The sequence below is a fragment of the Puma concolor genome, chromosome D1, assembly GCF_028749965.1.
Source record: "Puma concolor isolate L17-30 chromosome D1, mPumCon1.1.hap2, whole genome shotgun sequence".
In the NCBI taxonomy this organism is placed as follows: Eukaryota; Metazoa; Chordata; class Mammalia; order Carnivora; family Felidae; genus Puma; species Puma concolor.
In genome coordinates this window covers 10,763,277-10,790,130 of record NC_141676.1, presented here as the reverse complement: position 1 = coordinate 10,790,130, position 26,854 = coordinate 10,763,277, and the positions used below count along the sequence as shown (strand labels likewise).

Genomic DNA, 26,854 nt, shown 5'->3' with positions numbered 1-26,854 from the left:
AGATCACCATTAGGATTCCATGTTCTGAGAAACTGAATGCAAGAAAGTAAATTCAGAAAAAACTGTAAGGGGATTGGTACTTTAGTATGTTCTAACTGGAAAGTGGCTAGAGGCTGTCACATCAGGATTTTCAATTTAGGGAGACCTGATCTTACTGGGAAACACCAGGGGCACCTGGGTGGCTCAGTCAGTTAAGCATCTGACTCTTGATTTCAGCTCAGGTCATGATCTCACAGTCTGTGAGTTAGAGAGCCCTGCATCAGGCTGTGCACTGACAGTGCAGAGCCTGCTTAGGATTCTCTCTCTCTCTCCCTCTCTCTCCCTCTCTCTCTCTCTCTCTCTCTCTCTCTCTCTCTCTGCCCCTCCCCTGTTCATGTTCTCCCCCACCTCTCAAAATAAATAAATAAACTGTAAAAAAAAAAAAAGAAAGAAAGAAAGGAAAGAAGAAAGGAAGAAAGAAAGAAAGAAAGAAAGAAAGAAAGAAAGAAAGAAAAAGAAAGAAAGAAAGAAAAAGAAAAAGTAAAAAAAGGAAACACCAGAGGATGACAAAGGAAAGTATATAAATGAATACAAATTTTTCTCCTCCCTTCATGCAGGTCCTTGCATTATGACAGTACAGATCTTCCCATGAAGAGATGGAGTCTGTTTTCTTATCCTTAAATATAGGCCATCTCTGCAGTTTGCTTAGGTTAATGAGAGATTAGCACACATGATTCTGCAAAAGTTTAGAAAACATTGTGAGTTAGAGAAGAACCAAGAGTCTGTCAACTGCCAGCTATGTGACTGAGGTCACACTAAATCATCTAGCTTTGGCCACCCCACCAATTGACCACAGATGCAGAGAAAACCTGGCTGGTAAGAGCTGAGCTTGACCAGACCAGTAGGAACACCCACACGACCCATGGAATTGTAAGCAAAATCAAATGGTGATTGTTCCACACCATTCAGTGTTGAAGGGGTTTGTTCACAGATAAAGCTAATAAAATCCGGTGGCAAAAACAAAGTGACAACCTAAACAGCCACTATATACTTCAAGAGGTGGATTACTGATTAATTCTGAGGGCCTGAGAGCTCTTGTCCTCTACCTCCTGAAGACAGAGAACTAGAATGAATGTTCCTAATACTCATTTATTTGGGAAGGAAAATGTCCTCACAGATCATCTAGCCCAGCCTGATCAATGTGAATATATGGAATCTGAAACTAAGAGAGAGCACATGACTTCTCCAAGGTCACGGTGAGGTTCTGACTGCACTAGAACTACTGGGCAGGTCCTCTGACCTCCAGTCCTGGAAATTTTACTCACTAACCTCGAGATCTCGGCCAGTCCTGATATTCTATGACTCTATGACGCTGTGGTTCTATAATTCCAAGACAAAGCACAACAATGCCAGCGCTCCAGACAGCCTTGGAACAGGAGAAGAACATGGTCTAGACTGAAGTAACAAGAACATTTTTTCATTTTAAAATATCAACTACACCATCATGGATTCAAACTCTGCACACAATCCTGTGTTTCTTGTATTTCCTCCGGAGATCACTGTTTCCAAGTTTCAGTCACCAGAGTTTATAGCCACAACCTATGAATCCAGCGGCCCTTTTCCAAAATCACTTACCACAAAAATGAAAACCTTAGGGGTAAGTAAGATCTGCCCTAATGTATACTCTACTGAGGGTGTGTTAGGGACTGAATGTTTGTGTTTCCCAAAATTCATAGTTGAAACCATAATTCCAATGTAATGGTGTTTGGAGGTGGGATCTTTTTAATTAGTTCATGAGGGTAAACTCTCATGAGTGGGATTAATGCCTTTATAAGAAGAGGTCAGGGAGGTAAGTAGCTCTCTTTCCACCATGAGAAGTTACAAAAGAGAAGTTTCCAGCCTGTAACCCAGAGGGGGTCTACATCAGAACCCAACCTTGTGGCACCCTGCTATCAAACTTTCAGCCTCCAGAATCATGAGAAATAGATTTCTGTTGTTTATAAGCCATCCAGTCTATGAACCATGGGCTTAATCAGCCACCTCATCAGGGTATTATAGATTCTATTACTTTGTTCAGAAGCCTAAACTAAGATGGGGGTTGTGGAGGAGAAGAAAGAGAAAAAAATATTTGGTGGTGCAATGTTTCAAGGTAGGAGCTAATTCCAACTTTTATTTCCACTCAAATCAGAAGTGTCACATTTCTAAACCAACTATGTACAAATTTCTATGGATAGGAAAAGAATCCTCTGGGCTTTTGAAGGTCACAATTAAAGTAAAAATCTCCAAAATGACCAACTAGGAGTTTTTTCCTAGTCACGTTCAGAGAAAAGGAAGAGAAAATCAAGTAGAAGTCAATAGATCAGGTTCTATATCCTGGGTTACTGAGTTGTACGGTTTTATATTTTCCCAATCAGAACTCAGAATTCATTTTGATAACATGATATGGTATTTTTATATGCGGGGCTTTTGCAGAAAATCCCCTTAATACTGTAAATGTTCATCTCTCCACCCACCTATCCATTTCTTGAATATTAATTATTTTTTATTTACCAATCCTCCTTTCAGACAATGTGATTCAGTATGTTTGAGGCTGTGACAGGGCCTATATCTCATAACATATTTGTCTTTTCAATCCCAAGCCTTCAAGGATGGAAAATAGGAAAAATTTTTTTTTTTTTTTTCAGAAAAAAAAAACAAAGTAGAGAAAGAGGGCCCACTGACATGCAGGAAACGGCCAACAGTCTAAACTGCTTTCACATCTATTTAAATATAATGGTACTCAAACTTCCACTAAACGGTTCATATTACTTTAACAAATATGGATTGAACTATGTGCAAAAAATTACGTTAGACACTATAGGGGGTTACAGAAATAAACACAACCCACTTTCTCTCATTGAGAAGAATAAATACATAATTTAGAAATAATAAAGTGACAATATTAAAAACCACATTTCAATGTAGCCTCTAATAGGAGCCATATATGGTGGGGGGGGGGGGGAGGGGGTTGGAACCCAGAGAAGGAACAGTTACTTCTACCTAAAAGCAATGAGACTGGGGCTCCTGGATGCCTCAGTCAGTTAGGCATCTGACTTTGGCTCGGGTCATGATCTCGTGGTTTGTGGATTCGAGCCCTGCGTTGGGCTCTGTGCTGACAGCTTGGAGCCTGCTTCGGATTCTGTGTCTTCCTCTCTCTCTGCCCCTCACCCGCTTGTGCTCTGTCTCTCTCTGTCTCTCAAAAATGAATAAATGTAAAAAAAAAAAAAAAAAGGGTTAAAAGCAATGAGACAACATCATAGCAAATTTGGCATTTAATCTGAACCCTGAAGGAGTGATGGAATTTTCTTAAAGTTTTTTTTTTAATGTTTATTTATCTGAGAGAGACAGAGCATGAGTGGGAGAGGGGCAGAGAGAGAGGGAGACACAGAATCCAAAGCAGGTTCCAGGCCCTGGCCCGTCAACACAGAGCCCCACGCAGGGCTTGAACCACAAACTCTGAGATCATGACCTGAGCCAGAATCGGATGTTTAACCAACCGAGCCACCTAGGTGCCCCAGAAGTGATGGAATTTTAATAAGTAGAAATGAAGGGAAAGGAAGAAGGCAGAATTTTCTAGATAGAGAAAGCACTGTGAACAAAGAGCTCATGGTAGCGTAGTTTGGGAATGGCAAAGAAGACTTGGGAGAGAGCAAATTAGACTTGAAAGATTTAAGGGGATTGACTAAAAGACAAACAAACAAAAAAGAAATAAGAAAAATCAGGATGGATAAATAAACTGCGGTACATCCACACAAGGGAATGTGACTTGATGGTCAAAATAAATAAGCCATCAAGCCATGAAGAGACACATGGAGAACCTAAAATATGCATTGCTAAGTGAAAGAAGCCAGCCTACAAAGACAACAAACTATATGATTCCAACTATGTGACATTCCGGAAAAGCCAAAGTATGGAGACAAAAAGATCAGTGGTTGCCAGGGGATGAAGGGAAGAGGCAGGGTTGACTATGTGGAGGGCAGGATGTTTAGGGCAGGAAAACTATTCTGCACAATACTATAATGGTGGATACACACCATTGCACATTTGTCAAAAGCCGCAGAACATACAACACCTAGAGTGAAGCCTTTGACAGTGATGTGTCAGTGTTGGTTCATCAATGACAACAAATGTACCAGTATGAGATGTTGGTAGTGGGGGAAGGCAACAGGAAGTACATGAGAACTCTGTACTTTTCATGCAATTTTGCTGTGAACCTAAAACCGCTTTTAAAAGTAAAGCCTCTTGGGGCGCCTGGGTGGCGCAGTCGGTTAAGCGTCCGACTTCAACCAGGTCACGATCTCACGGTCCGTGAGTTCGAGCCCCGCGTCAGGCTCTGGGCTGATGGCTCGGAGCCTGGAGCCTGTTTCCGATTCTGTGTCTCCCTCTCTCTCTGCCCCTCCCCCGTTCATGCTCTGTCTCTCTCTGTCCCAAAAATAAATAAACGTTGAAAAAAAAGAAATTTAAAAGTAAAGCCTCTTAATTTAAATAAAATGGTAAGTATGGTAAATTTTGTTATGTATATTTTACCAAAACTATTTGAAATGTGAAAAATCACCTTTAGGAACTAACTGGGAGAGAAAAGGAAATAACCAGGAAGGTAATTTGTGGAGACCTAATTGCCAAGAATCTTATATCCCACCCCTACTTTGATTTTACAGTATAGACAAGTAGCTTCCAATCTGTGAAACCAACAAATCACCTAAGGAGCTTTATAAAATATATACATCAGGTCCCTGGGCCTTGTTCCGGAACCACTGAACAGCGATTTTGAGGGTGGTGGTGGTGGTTGAAATCTGTAATTTTTAAACACTTCTCTGAATTGGATGACCGCCAGATTGGGCAGCTTTGTTTCAAACAATGTTGGGCAGCTTTGTTTCAAACGGACTGGTTCTGTCTTGCTATCCTACTTCAGCACTGACACAACACTGGAATAGAGAAAAAGGAAGCTGGTGCGGAGAAGCCAGGCAGGAAACAATTTTAATAGTTTAGAGGACTGGGCGGTGGCTATTGCGTTGAACTTACTCAAAGGAACCTGGGCTTGAGGAAAAGGATCTCATTCACAACTCACCTACTTATGGTCATAGTTACCATGGGAGTGAATGAGATTACTCAGACCGAGAAGACAGACGGAGAATAAGAGGGCAGAGAAAACAGACTCACACATGGTACCCCTTCCATTCTTTATGTCACGCTCACCAATCTTCCCTAGCAGTTGTTAAACCCTGGCTTTATTTGTATTCATTATTTGCTTTATTTTTCATTTTTGGAGGAATCTCCACACTTTTTTCCATGGTAATACATCCCCACCAACAGGGCAGCACATCCTCACCAGCATTTGCTCTCTTGTCTTTTTGATGATAGCCATTTTAACAGATGTGAAGTCCTATCTCCTTGCGGTTTGGATGTGCATTTCCCTGATGCTTGGAGTTTGACATGGACTTCTCAGCCTCACCTGGAGATTCTACTCACTAAGTATAGGATACAGGATACAGGGCCTGGGAGTTTTCATCTCTAATTCCCAGCAGATCCTAATGTTGCCAGTCCATGGACTACATTTTCCAGAACACTGATTTAGATCACTTTATCTATTGCGAAGTATCAGATAAAGGGATCAAGAAAACACCTGGGAGTATCATAAGAGGGCTTCTGCTATCCTTCCCTTATTTAAAAGGAAGGTAATTGCCAAATCCTTTTAACCAAAAGAGGATCATGCACATTTTTGAAAAGGGAACCTACCGTCTTGCTTTCTCCTTATCATGACTTTTCCTCTATTTACAGGCTATCCAGATCCTGTTTGGACTGCTGAACTTTTTCTTTGGAGTTGTTTTCCTTTTTACCCTTGAAAACCCATACCCAAGGTTCCCCTTTATATTTATTTCAGGATATCCATTCTGGAGCTCTGTTTTGGTGAGTATAGGCAATTGAGTTAAATTTGAGGCCACGCCAACAGGAATACTAGGGAATTCTTAATTACAAAATGAGCTGCATTCAGTTGCATGATATGCTTTGAAAAGTTAAAAGAAAAATCAACTTTGTTGAAATTTTTTCCCCATTAATTCATCAGAATTGCTGATGTTCCATCACTGGGCCTCGAAGTTCCTTTGGGAACATTTCCTTGGATCTTGACATTATTTGTCCATTAATTCATTCAAAATAAGTTGCCATCTTTATAAGCCAGACACATGGAGGAAGGCAATGAGGATCCAGAGGTTAATAATACATGGAACCTCACTATGAAAGACGGTATGAAGTTTCCTCAAAAAATTAAAAACAGAACTACTATATGATCCAGAAATTCCACTTCTGGAAACATATCCAAAGGAAATGAAACCCTATGTTAAAGATATATCTGCACCTCCATGTCCGTAGCAGCATTATTCAAAACAGCCAAGATAGGGAAACAACTTAAGTGTCAATCAACAGATGAATGCATAAAGAAGTGTATATACATACTTGTGTGTGTGTGTGTGTGTGTGTGTGTGTGTGTGTGTGTGTGTGTATTACTCAGCCATAAATAACCAAGAAAATCCTGACACTTGCCATAACATGGTTAGACTTTGAGGGCATTATGTTAACGTGAAATAAGTTAGACAGGGAAAGACAAAAACTGTACAATCTCACTTATATTTAGAATTTAAAAAACCTCATAGAACTAGAGCTCAGATTTAAGGTTTCCAGGGGCAGAGAGTGAGGAGAGAAGGGATGGAGGGAGGTGTTCAAAAGGCACAAACTTCAGTTATGAGATAAATAAGCATAACTTCAGTTATAAGACAAATGTACGACAGGATGACAGTTAACACTGCTGTATGATACATATAGAATTTTTTAAGAGAGTCAATTCTAAGAGTTCTCATCACAAAGAAAAATATTATTTTTCCTCTTTTTCTTTCATTTTTTTGGGGGGGGTTGTTATATGAGATAACTGATGTCAAGTAAACTCATTATAATCATTTCACACTATGTTTAAGTCATATCATTATGCTGTACGTCCTAAACAGCACTGCATGCCAACTATATCTCAATTAATCTGGGGGGAGGTGGGTAATAAACAAACAAAAAGAGTAATACATGGGCACTTCCTTCAAAGGGCTCTCAATTTACCAAGAAAGCAAACATGTAAACAGGTCATTTCAAGGTACTGGGATTAATGATACCACAGAGGGTGTAGAAAGTGCTTACAGAAGTCGAGATGAAAGTAAAGTAGGGAATTCTTAATTAGAATTTTTTAGAAAAGTCAAGAAACTTTTTAGAAAAACGTTTTAGAACTGTTTAGAAAAGTAAAGAAACAGAGGTATCTTTGAGCTGCACAGAGACATTTAATCACATTTCATAACATTCAATAAACATTATTTTGGGACCTAGTATAGTGCCAGAGAATAGATAGTGTGTGGGAATTCATAGAAAAAGCAGTTCTCGGTCTCGAGGTCTCTCAAGTGGAGAGTAGGATGATTACCATATGGTGTGATGAGTGAGAACAGACACGCAAGCTGCCTCTAGAGGAAGGGCACCCACAAAAAGGAGGGGAGACTTCCCAGGGATACTTCCAGTCTCATGGGAGTTTTAAAGGGCCAGTGGTTAAGCAGGAGGAGGGCACACACAGAGAAAGGGAGTGGGGAATGGCTGGGGGTAAGGGGTAGGGATATCTTGCTGCCAAGGGAGAAGGGACACTTTCTATTCTGAGAACTGTGTGTTCAGCACAGAGAGTGAGGGTAAGAGGGGAGGCTGAAGAAATACCAGGCAGTGGGACCAGAAACTTAAAAATGGGTGTGCTGTAGTCCCATCTGGAGTTTCCGTCAGATAATGGTGCTACCAGGCATGACTCACCTCCATGAAAATCCTGGGAATTTTTTTCAGAATGCCCAGCCTATTAGCTGGGAGAACACACTGGATCGCAAATGGGCATGAAGGATGTTTCTTTTTATTTTTTTTTAATATGAAATTTACTGTCAAATTGGTTTCCATACAACACCCAGTGCTCATCCCAACAGGTGCCCTCCTCAAGGAGGATGTTTCTTAAAAGGATCACAGAACCTGATCCTATTGGCTGTGAACTGATTTGACACCAATGTGTCGTGATATCAAAGCTGAGTCCACAATAGCTGTAAAAGGAAGATGGATGAGAAAACTAAAGCCCAGTGTTCAAATAGATAGTTAAGACTAAAGCTACTTTCTAGTTCAGTATTTTGTCTGCTACTCATTTGTAGATAGTCACCTGAGGCATCTCGCTCACTGCTTTGAGGATCATAGGAATTAGGAAGGCATGTACAAGAAACACGGAGAGGTCTGTTCTCTGACCTCTGACCTAAACAAGCCCATCACTAAGATATTTATTCTTTTTAATAGTTCATTAATTCTGGAGCCTTCCTAGTTGCACTGGAAAGAAAACCCACAGGAAGCCTGGTGAGTTAGATTTCTCCTTTCCTAAAAAATGTGTAACATTGAAATAATTAAGTCTAGCCTTGAAAATGAATTTGGAAAAACTTTTAACCACTACAATTCCACAAACTGTCAAGTACTGATACCAATTGATGGCATTTTGGGTTTTTTTGTCCATAGAATCATAAAACACTAATGCCAGAAGAGTTTTCTTTTTTTTTTAAAAAAATTTTAGTGTTTATTTTTGGGAGAGAGAGACAGAGTGCAAGTGGGGGAAGGACAGAGAGAGAAGGGAGACACAGAATCCGAAACAGGCTTTAGGCTCTGAGCTGTCAGCACAGAGCCGACGTGGGGCTCGAACCCACGAACTGTGAGATCATGACCTGAGCCTAAGTTGGACGCTTAACTGACCGAGACGCCCAAGCGCCCCTAGTGCCAGGAGCGTTTTCTAGGTAATCCAGTTTCTTATTTATGAAAACACTGAAACATAGAATAAATCCCCAAGTTCCTAAGCCAAAAGTAAAACGGGTCTCAGCATTTCAGTGACATACTCAGTCATTCTTTTTGTAAGTATTTGTGGTCCCATCTCCTGCCAGACATTTCAACAGGCACGAGTTTATTAGCTCACATGACAGGCATACCGTGAAGACAATCTAATTAAACCTTATAAGCAAAAGTTCAAATAAATAATATAGTGTTAATGAGTGTGAGATTTCAACTTACAGATAAATTATAAGTAGAATATTTTTACTTTTCTCAAAGAATCAAAAATGTGAGATATTAATTAACAAGCCAAGAAAGTAATTCCAGCTCAGGGTGTCCCCTGCAGGTTTGAAGTTTGGGGAAGAACTAAAAATTGCAAAGAAATACAATGTTCAGTTAGAGTCATGAAACAAAAACGTTAAGTAGGTCATGACTTTTACCAGGGCATCAAAATGCAATGCAAGGTGACAACGCCTAAGTCCCTTTTTGTCCAGTGTGCACTCCTTCCCCCAAGTAAATGGGAGTTAACTCGGGTACAGATCATGGAGGACAGAAGGATTTTTTCAGAGCTCCCTGGATCCCATTATTCTGCGGCTGAGAGCCCGAAGCCCCAAGGGATGAAGTGTCTCACAGATGATCACACAGCTGCCCAGTGGCACTGCAATGCTGTGACTAAAACCCTCTCCCGGTCTTCCCACTGCTGCTCTGCCTATAGCCTGCGTGTTATGTTCATCTCTTTCAGGTGAAGACAACCCAAGCAATGAATTCTCTTAGTGCCTTGGCAGCAACAGCTGGAATTATTCTCATCGCACTTGGTCTCGTTCTAGATCAAAACTATTTTTGTGGCCATGAAGACACAAATAGCCGGTGCCGGGCCATTAATACCCTATTCATTGTAAGTATGCCACATTTTTACAGTAAGGGATAATGGGGGTAATTGTAAAGATTTATTAGCACCCGATCAGCAAAATCTAAATGACATTGTGGACACATGCACTGTCTTTTATTTACGAACATTTACAGAAATAATAGGATCTTCTAGGTTATACCAGGCATTGTGGAATAGAAAAATAAACGCATTACGACCCCCACCTTTAGGATTTCACAGATGAGTAGAGAAGGTAAAACACGTACCAATGAGTGTAATATAAAAGACCGAGTGTTACAAGAGGAAAACTACAGGTAGAGCAGGTCGGTAGTAATTCATAGCCCTAGAGGTACATTAGAATCACGAGGGGAGTGTTTTTATGGTTTTGGTTTTGGCGTTAATATTTAGTCTGGACTTCTGACAAAACATGGTATACATTGAAAACAGGGATTTATTTCTAATCTTTCCAAAACACCACTAATATTAGTTTAAGGTAATGTAAAGGATGTAAATCTACAGAAAAGACAGTCAACAAGACCCATCAAAATTTGCAGAGAAAGCTGGAAAGTAATCACCTGAGGAAAAGGGAGTCCTTACAGAAGCAAAATATGGTGGGGCACTTGGGTGGCTCACTAGGTTAAGTGTCTGACTTTGGCTCAGGTCATGATCTCACAGCTCATGAGTTCAAGCCCCACATCGGGCTCTTTGCTGACAGCTTAGAGCCTGGAGCCTGTTTCAGGTTTGGGTCCCTCTCTGCCCCTCCCCTGCTCATGCTCTGCTTCTCTCTCTCTGAAAAATGAAATTAAACAATTTTTTTTGAAGTAAAATATTGGGGTGCCTGGGTGGCTCAGTTGGTTGAGTGGCTCAGGTCATGATCTCCTGGTTTATGGGTTCGAGCCCCGCGTTAAGCTCTGTGCTGACAGCTCAGAGCCTGGAGCCTGCTTCAGATTCTGTGTCTCCCTCTTTCTCTGCCCCTCCCACAATCATGCTCTGTCTCTCTCTCTCAATAATATAATAAATAAATGTTAAAAAAAAAAGTAAAAAAAAAAAAAAGTAAAATATGGACATTGCAAGAGCAGACATCCTTCCTCATCTTTTCCCTGTGCTTAGAATGAAAGCATGCATGGGGCACCTGGGTGGCTCAGTCGGTTAAGCATTCGACTTTGGCTCAGGTCATGATCTCACGGTCTGTGAGTTCAAACCCCGCATCGGGCTTTGTGCCGACAGCTTGGAGCCCGGAGACTGCTTCAGATTCTGTGTCTCCCTCTCTCTCTGCCCCTCCCCTGTTCATGCCATCTGTCTCAAAAATAAACATTAAAAAAATTTTAAAAATAAAAGAATGAAAGCATGCAGTTTTTCATCATTAGGTATGCTGTCGGCTGAGGGTTTTTTATATGGACTTGATCAGATTGAATAAGTTTTTTCTCTTCCCAGTTTGTTAAATGTATTTACCATGTGTGTTGAATTTAGTGAAATTCTTTTTCTAGATCTACTGAGACAATCATGAGGTCTTTGTCCTTTATTCTATTATTATGCTGCACTGCATTGATTGCCTTTTTGTCTTAAAGAAACCTTACATTCCTAGGATAAATCCCACTCAGTCATGGTATATAATCCTTTACAAATGTTATCAGGTTCAGCTTTCTAGTACTTTGTTAAAGATTTTTGCATCTATATTTATAAGGGATACTGGCCTATAGTCATCTTTTCTTGTGACGTCTTTGTTTTTTGTGTCTGGTTAATACTGGCATTATAGAATGAGTTGGAAAATATTCCTTCCTCTTATACTTTTTGTTAAATTTTGTGAAAATTGGTATCAAATTTTCTGTAAACGTTAGGAAGACTCACTGGTGAAGTCTCCTGGGTCTGGGTTTTTCTTTGTGGGATGTTTTTACAATCACTGTCATCCGTGTATTTAGGTTTTCTATTTCCTCTTGGATCAGTTTCAGGAGCTTGTCCCTTATTGTCGGCCTGAGTGAATGAAGAAACATGACGATACTGATTTTCAAGGAAGGTTGCCATGGTAATACTGTGTATGTAGGGTTGTCTACCAATAACCTAGCACCTTGAACTAGCACAGAGGAGATAAAATAGCCAAGATGATAAGCCCATCGCCATCAATGGCATCTGTCATTTTGAAGGGGGAATAATTTTGTTCTGGTCATCTTGAGCAGAGGAAGCAGCCTAGTTCCTAATTATGAGGAGCACAGGGCCACCTGTGCATTAGCTGTCCTAATCTTTTAGACCATTTGCTTCCGTGAGGTTTCTAGATTATAGCTTGATGTCTATAATAAGTGTGGTAGTGGTGGTGGTGGTGGAGGTTTCCATGAGATCTTATGAAAAAAGACTCAAGTGTACTCTTTCCCTGATGGTATTTCCAAAATAACCAATCCCCTGCCTAAGGTCACACAAAAATGATTAGCTGGCTGGCAAGGGAAAGTAGTCCACATCTGTTTGGGGGGGGGGGGGGCAAGACAAATTTTATAACCAGTTATCAGAAGAGAAGTTATATAATTCACCGAGATATAACACAGAATCAATTCCTGAGGATTTAGTCAATGATTACCAGGAAGTAAGAAGATATCAGGGACAGCAAAGGCCTTAGAAAATCTACCCCTGCCTGCAGATACAAGAAATCAGCAGCCTCCAACAGGTGGAATATATGAAGAAGAGTCTCTCCTACAGCCAATTTCCTACACATAGACAAGACTGGAAAAGGTTTCTTACAAGTTTTTACTAAGCGATCCAAGATAATTGGTCCTAGAGAGGATAGTGGTCAAAAAGACATTTTACTCATTAGTCCTGGTGGCTGAATAAGAAGACAGAATTTTAAATCTATAATTATTCCTTCCCTAAGATTTATTCTTTTTTTTAGTGTTTATTTTTGAGAGAGAGACACACAAGAGTGAGAATGAGGAGGGGCAGAGAGAGGGAGACACAGAATCTGCAGCGGGCTCCAGGCTCTTACCTGTCAGCACAGAGCCTGACGCAGGGCTTGAACTCACGAGCCGTGAGATCATGACCTGAGCTGAAGTTGGACGCTTAACCAACTGAGCCATCCAGGCGCTCCCCCACCCCATGATTTATTCTTATAGATACACAAAAACATAGATAAAAGGCAGATTGGAAAACAGGATGGTTAGTGGCAAAGCTTTGGCAGACTGTCTTTTTCCTCCCCCACCAAGTAAAAAGTAAACAGGAACAAATGTGAAGGGCTAATGAAAAAGTCCTGGGAGACCTGATTTCTAGGACAAATAAACACTATTCAATAAAAAGTGCTAGACTCCCCTTATCAACACGGATGTGCAAACCCTGCACAGGGTTGCTCAAACAGATTCAGTGGAATAGTCACTAAATGAGTCAAAGGACCAGGACCAAAATGGTGAGGGGTCTGGCTAGACCTCTCTGGGGGTCTCTGTGACTGTCTGGCACCTTCAAAGACCACCAGGAAAATCAAAGGCAGTTAAAAGCTGAATGTATTAAATCTGCCAATGAAAGGAGAGCATAGGGTCTCAGATGCAATAAGGGGAAACAGAAAAGAGCATTTATAGGCTTTCATCAGCTGGAGTAGTCACAAGGTAATTTTAGGGGAGAGGAACAGTAGTCTGGAAAGGATCTGGTCAGAGTTGCAAACTAGAATAGTTGCAAGGATAGTCAGTGGTCTAATTTTTGGAAAACATTAATTCACATGGAATTACCATTAAGACATTTCTCTGTAGTCTTACCTTGAACATAAGGCTCTGAGAAGCCTTATGTTAAAACCTTGAACTTAGATATTTGGTCTTGCATCCATATCACGCTTTGGTGCACTTCAATTTGCTGAGTCAAAGTACAGTTACTTTTCAAATCACGATTTCTTTCCATGATCAATTCTTAATAATCTTAACTAAAACTAAAGACTATGAAAATTACCAAAAGGAAAAAGTAGAAGCCACTGGACTAACAGTTAACTTCTCAAAAGCAACAATAAAAGCCAGAGACTGAACGATATCTTCAGTGTTTTGAAACAAACAAAAAAATACCAACCAAGAGCCTATCATTCATGGCCCATTAAAACATCTTATAAGAATGAAGTGACATGAAGTCTCTTCAGAGACACAAAATTCAAGCTTGTCTCCTGCAGAGCAGCATTAAAGGAATAATAATGAACTCCAAGTACAAAGAAAATGATAGCACAATGAGACACAAGAAGGAAGGAAGAACAAAGAATGTGATAAACACATGGACAAATACGAGTGAAGGCTGCTTGTGTAATACAGCAATAATAAGATACACTGAGATTAAAAATAAAGTATTTAAAATACCAGTCAGGGGGCGCCTGGGTGGCTCAGTGGGTTAAGCGGTTGACTTCAGCTCAGGTCATGATCTCGTGGTCCATGAGTTCGAGCCCCACGTCGCGCTCTGTGCTGACACCTCAGAGCCTGGAGCCTGTTTCAAATTCTGTGTCTCCCTTTCTCTCTGACCCTCCCGCGTTCATGCTCTGTCTCTCTCTGTCTTAAATATAAATAAACGTTAAAAAAAAATTAAACAAAATTAAAAATAGAATAATAATAAAATACCAGTCAGAATTAACATGTAAATAGAGAAGGGAGCAAATCGTGTTTTTGCTATTTGAGTTTGCTAAGGGCCTGAGTTTTCCCTGAGAAGAGGGTGAAGGTTTGAAGAACTTTAGACTTTGATATGTTTTAAAACTTAATGGTATCATCAAAAGTAAAAAACTAGCTCACAGATATATTTTGTCTACTATTCCAACAACAACAGAATACACATTTTTGTAACACACACACAAAAAATGATTATATATTGGTAAATATGACAATTTCAGATTAATACCAAAGGTTGAAGTCATAATGTATGTCCTATGCAATAAAACCATAAACAATGATTTAAAATAATTTCAAAAGCCCCTACGTGGTTGGATATGAAGAAGTGTGCTTCAAAGGAATTATCGGATCAGAGAAAAAATTAAAATATAAATCCAAACATGTTCTGAAATGAAAGCTCAAAACCTTGAGGGCAGAAGGTAGAACAATACTTTAAGGCAATTCATAGCTTAGAAATGTAGATACTATAGGGGCGCCTGGGTGGCGCAGTCGGTTAAGCGTCCGACTTCAGCCAGGTCACGATCTCGCGGTCCGTGAGTTCGAGCCCCGCGTCAGGCGCTGGGCTGATGGCTCAGAGCCTGGAGCCTGTTTCCGATTCTGTGTCTCCCTCTCTCTCTGCCCCCTCCCCCATTCACGCTCTGTCTCTCTCTGTCCCAAAAATAAATAAACGTTGAAAAAAAAAATTTTAAAGAAATGTAGATACTATAAATTATGAAACTTTGAAAAACAATGGTCCAAACATTAATCTCAGGGATTAAAGGAGAGAAAAGTTAGCCCAAAGAAAGAAGAATAAATTAATATATAATGACAAGAATGGAAATTAGTAAAAAAGAAATCATGCATACATTAGAAAGGAGTAAAACAGCCAATGACTGGTTTACAGAAAACACTCATAAAATATACAAATCCTTGGGGCACCTGGGTGGCTCAGTCAGTTAAGCGTCCGACTTCAGCTCAGGTCCTGATCTCACGGTTTGTGGGCTTGAGCCCCGCATCAGGCTCTGTGCTGACAGCTCAGAGCCTGCTTCGGATTCTTTGTCTCCCTCTCTCTCTGTCCCTCCCCTACTCATGCTCTGTCTCTGTCTCTCAAAAATAAATAAACATTAAAAAGAATTTTTAAATATAAAAATCTTTTTTTATGGTTATGACAGAGTAATTTATATCAGAGCATCCCTCTAGTGAAAACCACTTTAATTAAAAGCTTATTAGAATTTCAAAACATTTCCAGCTGTTTGAATATACATGAAAGATACCACAGCCACCAGGATTTGAAATGCAAGGATCGTGTAAGAATTGTACACATTGAAGTAAACCCAAAATGCTCCATCGCATTCCTCCACAAGTTATTTGCTGACTCCTAACGTGTAGGATGCAAAGCTCAGAAGCCAAGCTGATAGGAAGCTAAGAGGCTAAAAGGCCAAGAATAGATTTCAGCAGTCATGCAGTGCTAGGGACAGACACACAAACTGTTCAGAGTCCACCAACAGCAGTGGTGGAGTCTAGGAAACACCCCGAAATTTCACTTCTGAAGAAAGACTACACCCTAGAACCAAGGACAAAAGAAACAGATCAGCCATCCCACAAAACTGAAATCCATCCTTGGAATTATTCTGATCAAGGTAACCTTCCCCTAATCTGTCTGATGGAAGAAAATTACATCATCTCCAGAGGAAGACAACATAATTTAGAATTTCTACCATTTTTTGCATATTACGTTTAAGTGTAAACAAACAAACAAAAACCAGACAGAACCACTTATGCCAGAAGATAGGACATCCCATTCAAAGGAATAAAGGTAAACTTCCAACTGACTCTTAACTTGGAGGCCTGATAGAGGCCGCAGGACAGCGGAATGACATTTTTAAAGTGCCGAAATAAAATAACGCGTGGATGGCACAAAAACAGACACATAGACCAATGGAATAGAATAGAAACCCCAGAACTAGACCCACAAACGTATGGCCAACTCATCTTTGACAAAGCAGGAAAGAACATCCAATGGAAAAAAGACAGTCTCTTTAACAAATGGTGCTGGGAGAACTGGACAGCAACATGCAGAAGGTTGAAACTAGACCACTTTCTCACACCATTCACAAAAATAAACTCAAAATGGATCAAGGACCTGAATGTGAGACAGGAAACCATCAAAACCTTAGAGGAGAAAGCAGGAAAAGACCTCTCTGACCTCAGCCGTAGCAATCTCTTACTCGACACATCCCCAAAGGCAAGGGAATTAAAAGCAAAAGTGAATTACTGGGACCTTATGAAGATAAAAAGCTTCTGCACAGCAAAGGAAACAACCAACAAAACTAAAAGGCAACCAACGGAATGGGAAAAGATATTTGCAAATGACATATCGGACAAAGGGCTAGTATCCAAAATCTATAAAGAGCTCACCAAACTCCACACCCGAAAAGCAAATAACCCAGTGAAGAAATGGGCAGAAAACATGAATAGACACTTCTCTAAAGAAGACATCCGGATGGCCAACAGGCACATGAAAAGATGTTCAGCGTCGCTCCTTATCAGGGAAATACAAATCAAAACCACACTCAGGTATCACCTCACGCCAGTCAGAGTGGCCAAAATGAACAAATCAGGAGACTATAGATGCTGGAGAGGATGTGGAGAAACGGGAACCCTCTTGCACTGTTGATGGGAATGCAAATTGGTGCAGCCGCTCTGGAAAGCAGTGTGGAGGTTCCTCAGAAAATTAAAAATAGACCTACCCTATGACCCAGCAATAGCACTGCTAGGAATTTATCCAAGGGACACAGGAGTACTGATGCATAGGGGCACTTGTACCCCAATGTTCATAGCAGCACTCTCAACAATAGCCAAATTATGGAAAGAGCCTAAATGTCCATCAACTGATGAATGGATAAAGAAATTGTGGTTTATATACACAATGGAATACTACGTGGCAATGAGAAAAAATGAAATATGGCCTTTTGTAGCAACGTGGATGGAACTGGAGAGTGTGATGCTAAGTGAAATAAGCCATACAGAGAAAGACAGATACCATATGGTTTCACTCTTATGTGGATCCTGAGAAACTTAACAGGAACCCATGGGGGAGGGGAAGGAAAAAAAAAAAAAAAAAGAGGTTAGAGTGGGAGAGAGCCAAAGCATAAGAGACTGTTGAGAACTGAGAACAAACTAAGGGTTGATGGGGGGTGGGAGGGAGGAGAGGGTGGGTGATGGGTATTGAGGAGGGCACCTTTTGGGATGAGCACTGGGTGTTGTATGGAAACCAATTTGACAATAAATTTCATATATAAATAAAAAAAATATTCAAAAAATAAAAAATAAAAAAAAAATAAAATAAAATAACGCGTGGAATTCTATGTCCAGTGAAAATGTTCTTTAAAAGTAAAGTTGAAATAGAGATATCAAACCAACACAAACTGAAGACAATTGGCATTGGCAAATTAGCCCTGAAGAGTATTGAATCAGTAATCAAAAACCTCCCAAAAGAGAAAAATCCAGGACCAGATGGCTTCGCTGGAAAATTCTACCAAACAGTTAAAGAAGAATTAATACCAATCCTTCTTAAACTCTTCTAAAAGGTGGAAGCATCCAAATTCATTTTATAAGCCCAGGAATACCCACACCAAAACCAGACAAGTACACCACAAGAAAATTGCAAGCCAATATCCCTGATGAATATAGATGTAAAAATCCTCGACACGTTATTAGCAAACTGGATTCAATAGTATATTAAAAGTCTTATACACTATTATCAAGTGGTGTTTATTCCAGGGATGCCAAGTTCAACATACACAAATCAGTCAATGTGATATACCACAATAACATAATGAACAATGAAAATCATATGACCATCTCAATAGATGAAGAAAAAGAATTTGACAAAACTTAACATGCAAAATTTAAACATAATTTAAATTCTCAACACACTGAGATAAAGAAACCTATCTCAACATAATAAAGGCCATATATGACAAGCCCACAGGAACGAGACAAGGATGCCTACTCTTAACACTTCTATTCAACAAAGTACAAGAAATCCTAGCCAGAGCAATTGGGGGAAGAAAGGGAAAAAAATGAAAAAAAAAAAAAAGAAGAGGGGAGGGGAGGGGAGGGGAGGGGAGGGAAGAGAAGAGAAGAGAAAGCACCTAAATCAGAAAGGAAGAAGTAAAAATGTCTCTGCTTGCAGATGACATATTATACACAGAAAACCCTAAAGACCCCACCAAAAAAACTATCAGAACTAATAAAATGAATTCAGTAAGATTGAAGGATCCAAATACCAATATATAAAAATAAGTTGCATTTCTACATACTAATAAAGATCTATGAGAAAGAAATTAAGAAATCACATCTACAATTGCATCAAAAAAGATAAAGTACCTAGGAATAAATTTAATCAAGGAGGTGAAGGAACTTGAAGACACTGATGAAAGAAACAGAAGGCACAAATAAATGGGAAGATATCCCCTGTTCATAGATTGGAAGAGTTAATATTGTTAAAATGCGTATACTACCCAGAGCAATCTGCAGATTCAATGCAATCCCCATCAAACTACCGATGGCATTTTTCTCAGAAATAAAAAATAATCCTAAAATTTGCATGGAACCACGAAAGACCCAAAGAGCAGAGCAGCAATCTTGAGAAAGAAAAACAAAGCTGAAGGCATCACATTTCTTGATTTCAAATGTACTATAAAGCTATGGTTCTCAAAAATAGTAAGGTATACAAACAGACGCACAGGTCAACGGAATGAATACAGAGTCATAAATAAACGTATGCATGTATGACCAATTAATTTACAACAAAGGAGGGGCGCCTGGGTGGCTCAGTCAGTTAAGTGTTCGACTTTGGCTCAGGTCACGATCTCACAGTTCATTGGTTCAAGTCCTGCGTCAGGCTCTGTGCTGACAACTCAGAGCCTGGAGCCTGCTTCGGATTCTGTGTCTCCCACTCTTCTCTCTCTCTCTCTCTCTCTCTCTCTCTCCCTCTCTCTCTGCCCCTCCCCCACTCATTCTCTCTCTCTCTCTCTCTCTCTCTCTCTCTCAAGAATGAATAAATGTTAAAAAAAATTTAAAAACATTCACAACAAAGGAGCCAAGAATATATGATGGGGAAAGGACAGTCTCTCCAATAAATGGTTATCAGGAAAATTAAAAGGCCACACACAAAGAAATGTAACTAGACCACTATCTTACACCATACATAAAAATCAATTCAAAATAGATAAAATCTATCTATTTTGAATGAATAGAAAAATCATTCAAAATAAAGACCTGAACGTAAGACCTAAAATCATAAAACTCCTAGAAGAAAACATAGGTAGTAAACTCTCTGATATCAGTCTCGGCAATGATGGTTTGGATTTGATACCTGAGGCAAAAGCAGCAAAAGCAAAATAAACAAGAGGGGCTACATCAAACTAAAAAGCTTCTGCAAAGCAAAGGAAACCATCAATAAAACGCAAATGCAATCTATGGAATAGGAGAAAATATTTACAAGTCACATATCTAATAAGGGGCTGATATACAAAATATATAAAGAGCTTGTACAACAGCAAAAAAAATTAAAAAGTGGGCAGGGGATCTGAATAGACATTTTTCTAAAGAAGACATACAGATGGCTAACGAGTACATGAAAAGACACACTATATCATGAGTCATCAGGGAAATGCAAATCAAAACCACAATGAAATATCACCTCACATCTGTTAGAAGGCTATTATCAAAAAGACAAGAAATAACAAGAGTCAGTGAGGCTGTGGAGAAAAGGGATCCCTTGTGCACTGGCGGTGGGAATGGACATCGGTGCAGCCACCATGGAAAACAAGACGGAGGGTCCTCAAAAAAAATTCAAAATAAAACTACTATAGAATCCAGCAACTACACTTCTGAGTATGTATAAGAAGGAAAAGAAAACACTAACTCAAAAAGATACGAGCCACCTTCATATTCTTTGCAGCATTATTTACAATAGCCAAAACATGGAAACAAGCTAGACGTCCATGAACAGATGCATATGTGGTTCACTTACAATGGGATATTATTCAGTGATGAGAAAGAAGGAAAGCCACCTGTCTGTAACAATACGAATGGACTCTGAAGACATTATGCTAAGTGAAATCTCCATCCGACTAGATGAAGGAAAACAAGTACTGTATGATATCTCTTACATGTGGAATCTTACAAAGCCAACTTCATGAGAACAGAGAGTGGAATGGTGGTTACCAGAGGCTGCGGGGTGGAGAATTCGGACAGATGCTTGTCAAAGAGTACAAACTTCCAGCTAGAAGATGAATAAGCTCCGGAGGTCTAATGCACAGCAATGTCAATATTACTAACAATACTGTATTATATACTTTAGTGTTGCAAAGAGATTAGATCTTAAATATTCTCACCACCAAAAAAAAACCCAAATTGATAATTAGGTGACATGATGGAAGTAATTAGCTAACCAATGTGGTGGTGACCATGCTGCAATATACAAGTGTATCAAATCAACATATTGTATACCTTAAACTTACACAGGCTTATATACCAATTATAACTTAATTAAAAAAAAAAAAAAGTAAGTGAAAAGGCAAGGCACAGAATGAGAGTTAATCTCCTCAATACATCTATCTGACTGAAGACCCATATCCAGAAAGTATTAAGCACTCCTGGAAATCAGTAATAAAAAGACAAAAAAAAAAAAAAAAAGAGTAGCACTTGAACAAGCTCTTCACAAAGAAAGACATGCCAATGGCCAGTAAGCACGTAAAAATTTGTTCAACATTATCAGTTATGAGAAGAATGCAAATTCAAATCACAACATTTGTATGCACACCAGAATGACTTTAATTACAAGGACTGGCAAAACCAAATGTTGGCAGGAATGTGAAGCAAATGGAATTCTTGTACATTTTTGGTGGGAATGTAAAATGGCTCAACCACATTGGAAAACTACCTGGCAGTTTTTCTGAAAATTAATCAGGCCTATTTTATGTCTCCACAATATATATAAGAATATTCATGGGGCGCCTGGGTGGCTCAGTCGGTTAAGCGTCCGACTTCGGCTCAGGTCACGATCTCGCGGTCCGTGAGTTCGAGCCCCGCGTCGGGCTCTGGGCTGATGGCTCAGAGCCTGGAGCCTGCTTCCGATTTTGTGTTTCCCTCTCTCTCTGCCCCTCCCCTGTTCATGCTCTGTCTCTCTCTGTCCCAAAAATAAATAAACGTTAAAAAAAAAAAAGAATATTCACAGAAAATCTATTCTAATAGTAAAAACTAGAAACAATTCAAATGTCTATCAACAACAGAGTGGCTAAAGAAACAGACTATTCAAACAGCAGGATATTACTAAGAAACAAAACAGAGGGGCGCCTGGGTGGCTCAGTCGGTTAAGCCTCTGAGTACAGCTCAGGTCATGATCTCCTGGCTCGTGGATTCGAGCCCCGCGTCGGGCTCTGTGCTGACAGCTCGGAGCCTGGAGCCTGCTTCGGATTCTGTGTCTCCCTCTCTCTCTGCTCCTGCCCCGCTCATGCACAGACACACTCTCTCTCTAATATAAATAAACATTAATAAATAAAATAAAATAAAAACCATGTGACTCTAAAATAAACAGTTTGTCAACCTATACTCACACCACGTAGACACGGTTGCAGAACAGAATGTGAACCCTATGATCTTCACAAACTTTCACTGGCAGAACACTGCGTGTCCAGCCTCTGGGCTCCCAACAAAGTGTATATGCTGTTCGTGCTCTTTGGTGCCAAGATACAAAGCGTTTTAAGGGTCTCTGGCAGTTATAAAAAGAACGGAAGATGGTACTATTAGCCTATGCTTCGATCTGTATGCCTTTTTCGACATGTTCCTCTTTTTTCTGGGCCCTGTAGGGTTTTCCCCTCTCTTCTTTCTTTCCTTTTCTATTTTTGCTTCTTTTTTTTTTTTCCTATTTCTTAATCTTTCTCCTTCAACAGACTTTTTTGATATCATTTTTTATATTGGTATATATTTATGAAATGGAGGCTTTCCTGCCTATAATACAGAAATGTATTGTTTTGTAGGACTTTCTCAAAGAAAATAATACGCCGTCCTGCGCTATGTTAAAATGGCTGTATATTCTTATGATCTTGCACTAATTTGCTTCGTAGGCACGGGATGCACTTGAGACATGTGGGAGAGCTTTTCCCACCTGGGCATTTCTACCTCACTGTCATCAGAAAAATCATTATTGTGCTAATACCATGATTCTCCTTTTTTTCCTTCTTCTTCTTTTTCTTCCGTTCCAGGGAATTTTGATTATGTTGATGGCCTTCAGCGTTATTGAATTATTCATCTCTCTGTCTTTCTCAATTCTGAAGAGATGCTTTTATTGTTGCAACTGTGACTAATGGTGCTGAAGCGTACTGTGGGAATAAAGATGTGTTACAATCTTTAGGTGAGTTCCTCCTCACCTCCTAAAGAGGTGAGATCCGTGTGGGAGAAAAAGCCAGCAGGAACATAGAACCTTAAGGCTGGCAACTGTCTGAAGCAAAAGGGGAGTGACTTCAAAGGGTGGGCTCTGGGAACATTCTGGCTAATAAAACACATCCTTGCCACGTCCTCCTCTCCCTCAATCACATGGTCACCTTGTTGTCGCCTCCTGTTATTCGTTCATCCGCTGAGCAACACAGCATCGCCACCGTACAAATAGAGAAATGAGCCAAAGCCCACGGTGTGGGGGTGAGCAGGTCCGTGACGTCTCCCGCCGATCTCTCCAAGAGACTCTACCTAATGGCTCCTTCTCCATGGTTGTATGGAAAAATGAGGTGGTCTGGAAGAATGGCTCGACCCACACATTTTACAATGATCCTGCAAGATCATTAATGTTAGCCACTCATAATAACCAGAACAGTTAACAATGAAGGTATATATCGGTAAAAGCCACTAGAGCAGTCCGGGCACTGTGCTGTTTTAGGTGTGTTACTCATTGAACCTCACAAAAAGTCTAAGAGGTGAATGTTACTGTTATATTCATTTCATGGGCCAGGGAGCTGAAGTCAAGAGAGGGTAAGTAAAGTGCCCCTGGTGACAAAGCCCACAATGTCAGAGCCATGACAGCAACAGGCGGCCTGGCTCCAGAGTCCAGGGTTTTGATCCCTACACCCACGTACCAACGTCCCTTAAACTCTTGGTCTCAGAACCCCTTTACACTCAAAACAATTATTCAAGACCCATCACACATAATACAAGTAACATTTTATTAACACAACATTTTATTAACATGACATTTTTTCCAAAAGAAAAAAGAAAATTAGTGTGGAGAGTGGTGCTGTTACATAGTTTTACAAATCCTTTTTTTTTTTTAGGTTACTTAACGTTGTTTTTATTTTTTAAAGGTATAGTTTATATACCAAAAAAATGCACACGTTTCATGTATACGTATTCCCTGATGCTATCCCCATACCCAAGGTACTCAGCATATCCATCACCTCTAAAAATGTTCCTGTGCTTTTTTGAGGGTTTTTTGTTTGTTTTTTGGCAAGAACACTTAATGTGAGGTCTATTCTCTTCACATATTTTAAAGTGTACAATTCTGTATTAGTAACTAAGTACTCTGTTGCACAGATCTCTAGAACTTACTCATCTTGAATAACAAAAACTTTATACCCATTGAGAATCAAATGCCCATTTAACTTTACTGCACATTCAAATCACCCGAGCAACTTTTATAAACACCCCCCCCCTTAATGCACCACCCCACCCCATGGCAATCAAATAAGAATGTGGTGAGAGCTGGGCATCAATAATTTGTAAAGATTTCCAGGTGGTTCCAGTGCAGAGCTTCTCTCTAGCTTAATGGAAGGCAACTGGATTCTGGTAACTGCTTTCGCAGCCTGTCTGATGTGATGGCTCATGTTCTGTGGCCTGTGGAGAGACCGCTCTAAACTTGTGGAAAGGGGAACTAAGGTCTCAGTATTATTATGAAAGCGATCTTGAGGTCACAGACCCCCTGAAAGAGCCTCAAGGACGCCGGGAGATTCCCAGGCTGCATGCAGAGACGGCCGCCTTACACTGCATTTCCTTCCGCTGACACTATCCGCCAAGTACTGGGGATCTTCCCTCTGTCTTTCCACCTGTCAGGACAGCCCTCTGAGGGAGCTATGTGGAGCCTGCCCCTTAAGCATGAGAACCAAAGCTCAAAGTGGTTGAGTTTTCTGAGACTACAAAAGGGAGTAGGATTTAGAACCAGGATTTGAATCAAGACGCCAAACTCCAAATCTCATCATCCTATGCTGCTTTTGGCACAGAAAACGTTTAGCATATGCAAAGAAATACACTATCAGGTTTTCGTTTCTGCCATAAGCTGGAAGGAGAAAGGCCTATGCATACATGTGTGACGGTAGGAGACGGGGGAGCAAGATTCTGATGAAAAATAGTCATTTTATTTACTTAAATTATCTATTTCCAGTGGAGTCATGTTCTGATGAAAACTACGCGGCAGCCGAGTAAGGCTGAGATGTGTGGATATATGAGATCTATTTAAGGGTGGGAACACCATCGCCTAACCATAAGGGCTTTTAAGTCAGATCCAGGTCTCAGTGTTAGTTTTGCCATTTAAAGCTTAAGGACTTGAACAAGTTACTTAACCTTTGTGAGCTTTGAATTCCTAGACTAAAATGCAACAGTAATACCTACCTAATGGGGTTGCCGTGAGCTTTAAATGAAATGTGAACTAATTTAACCAGAGCCTAGAACTTAAAAATCGCGTCGTAAATGGCAGGATTTCTTTCAAATTTGTAATTGAGGGTTTCTTGCTTTCTCAACGTCACATTTCATCACTTATGTGACTCGGGGCCAGTTTCCCTCATTTCCTGAATGTTCGTCTCCATAATCCTAAAACGGAATCAATACTACAGGTGTTATACGGACACTGCTTGGCATATAAGTAGGTGCTCAACTAGTAGTATTTGCCTGTTAAAAATATAAAGTAGTTTCTCGGATCAGAAGGAAGACCTCACAAACTCCAAAGCTCTTACGCACTTGAATTTATGTTTTCCTTTGGTATCAGTGATTTACAAACACAACAGTGACATTTTCCAAGTCATAACCAAGATCTATTTGCAGTAAGATCTTTAGTTTCGCCTCTCAGGAACCCTGCTTCTCCCTTACCAATTCTCTGAAACCAAAACCCTCCAACACCAGATAATTCGGGGTCCCCGATGCCTTGCTGAGCAGCACCTTGTCTTGGGGAACACACCATAATATTACTTCCTGATACTGGAGAGAGCATTGTGATAATCATCTGGAGAGGGAGAAAGAACCAAAACAGAACCACAATCTCTCAACAATCAGAAAAACTGGCCCTGCTTTCAAGGGACGTGTAGTAAGGCTGACTGAGTGAGGCAAGGACAGATATCATTGTGCTGTAGAATGTAGTTTTCATAGGAGAGGCAAAATGTCCCAAGAATTAAAAAAAAAAAAAAAGTAGGAGTGTTAGGAGGTGGGGGGATAAAAGGAAGGCAAACTGAACTAAATTAAAGTTTAGTTAATAAACTTGTGTGTAGACTTTAAGAGAGAGACCATCATCAGAAATAAGAAAGCCACTAGGTAATGACAGGAGGTTGAATTCAGAGGGGGAGAGATTTTAAATGGGTGGCAGACCCAATATCCTCAAACATTACAGAGAGAAAAAAAATTATAGAGCAAGTGCTACCGGCAAATCCAAACTGTGGTGGGGATGTCGACACACTCAAGCACTGAAAGGTCAATCAATCCAAACTAGCAAAGGTAAAGTGAAAGTTTGTTTGTTTATGCAGAATCAAATTCAAGTTTATTCAAATTCAAATTTATTCAAACTTCAAATTCAAGTTTATTTATCATAGAGCCACCTAACTGATCTCACTGGCCACCAAGAACAGGGTAGCAAACACTCTAAGCCAGACATGGGCAGAACAGGGCCGACACGAGAAAAGGATGTGGAATTCAGGTTGTGCAAACCCAGTCCGAGCCTCACTGATGCCATACGTGAGCAAGCCCGGACCCTGTTTCCATGCTCACTGAAATGAAGGTGCGCTCCAGTGACCACCCACCATCCTGGACTCCAGCCTCACGCCTCCCCATCATCCACAACTCCGATGTCACGTTAATGATCATCCCCGGCACCGACCGTTCAAGCAGTTCAGCGGATCCTCAGACCCACAACCAGAATCTGAGATGGATGGTGGAGCTTATGGTCCCACTTCCCTTCTACGAAATTTATGGGAGGTGACTGCGTGCCTTTCACGTGTGGACACTGATGACAGCAAGTCCTCTATTCAAATGGTAGCCCATTCCACTGACAACCTGCTTCAGTGGTGGGGAGGTGTCGTTTGTTTTTATGTTGCACCCAGACCAGCCACTCCAGAACGATTACCGCCCATTGCTTATGACCCTCCAGTCTGAACCATCTTAAAGAATAGAGAGTGAGAAGGAGAAATAGAGAAGAGAGGAGGGAGAGAGGAGGAGAGGGAGGAGAACAGAGAGAGGGACAGAGGGAGGGAGAGATGGAGGGAAGATA

General features: G+C 40.3%; 1 protein-coding gene across 2 annotated transcripts; it reads left to right on the top strand.

The window, feature by feature from the left end:
• Positions 1-1,371: 1,371 nt before the first annotated feature.
• On the top strand, positions 1,372-22,917 carry LOC112852167 (membrane-spanning 4-domains subfamily A member 5). Of its 2 annotated transcripts, XM_025915669.2 has the most exons (5): positions 1,372-1,636; positions 5,797-5,925; positions 8,362-8,418; positions 9,620-9,772; positions 22,605-22,917. In XM_025915669.2, exons 1-5 carry the CDS (start codon positions 1,484-1,486, stop codon positions 22,704-22,706), a joined length of 594 nt encoding a protein of 197 aa, XP_025771454.1. In that variant the 5' UTR covers positions 1,372-1,483; the 3' UTR covers positions 22,707-22,917. The 2 variants fall into 2 exon arrangements, with proteins under 2 accessions (XP_025771454.1, XP_086533424.1); XM_086677298.1 differs by lacking the exon at positions 8,362-8,418.
• Positions 22,918-26,854: the final 3,937 nt, after the last annotated feature.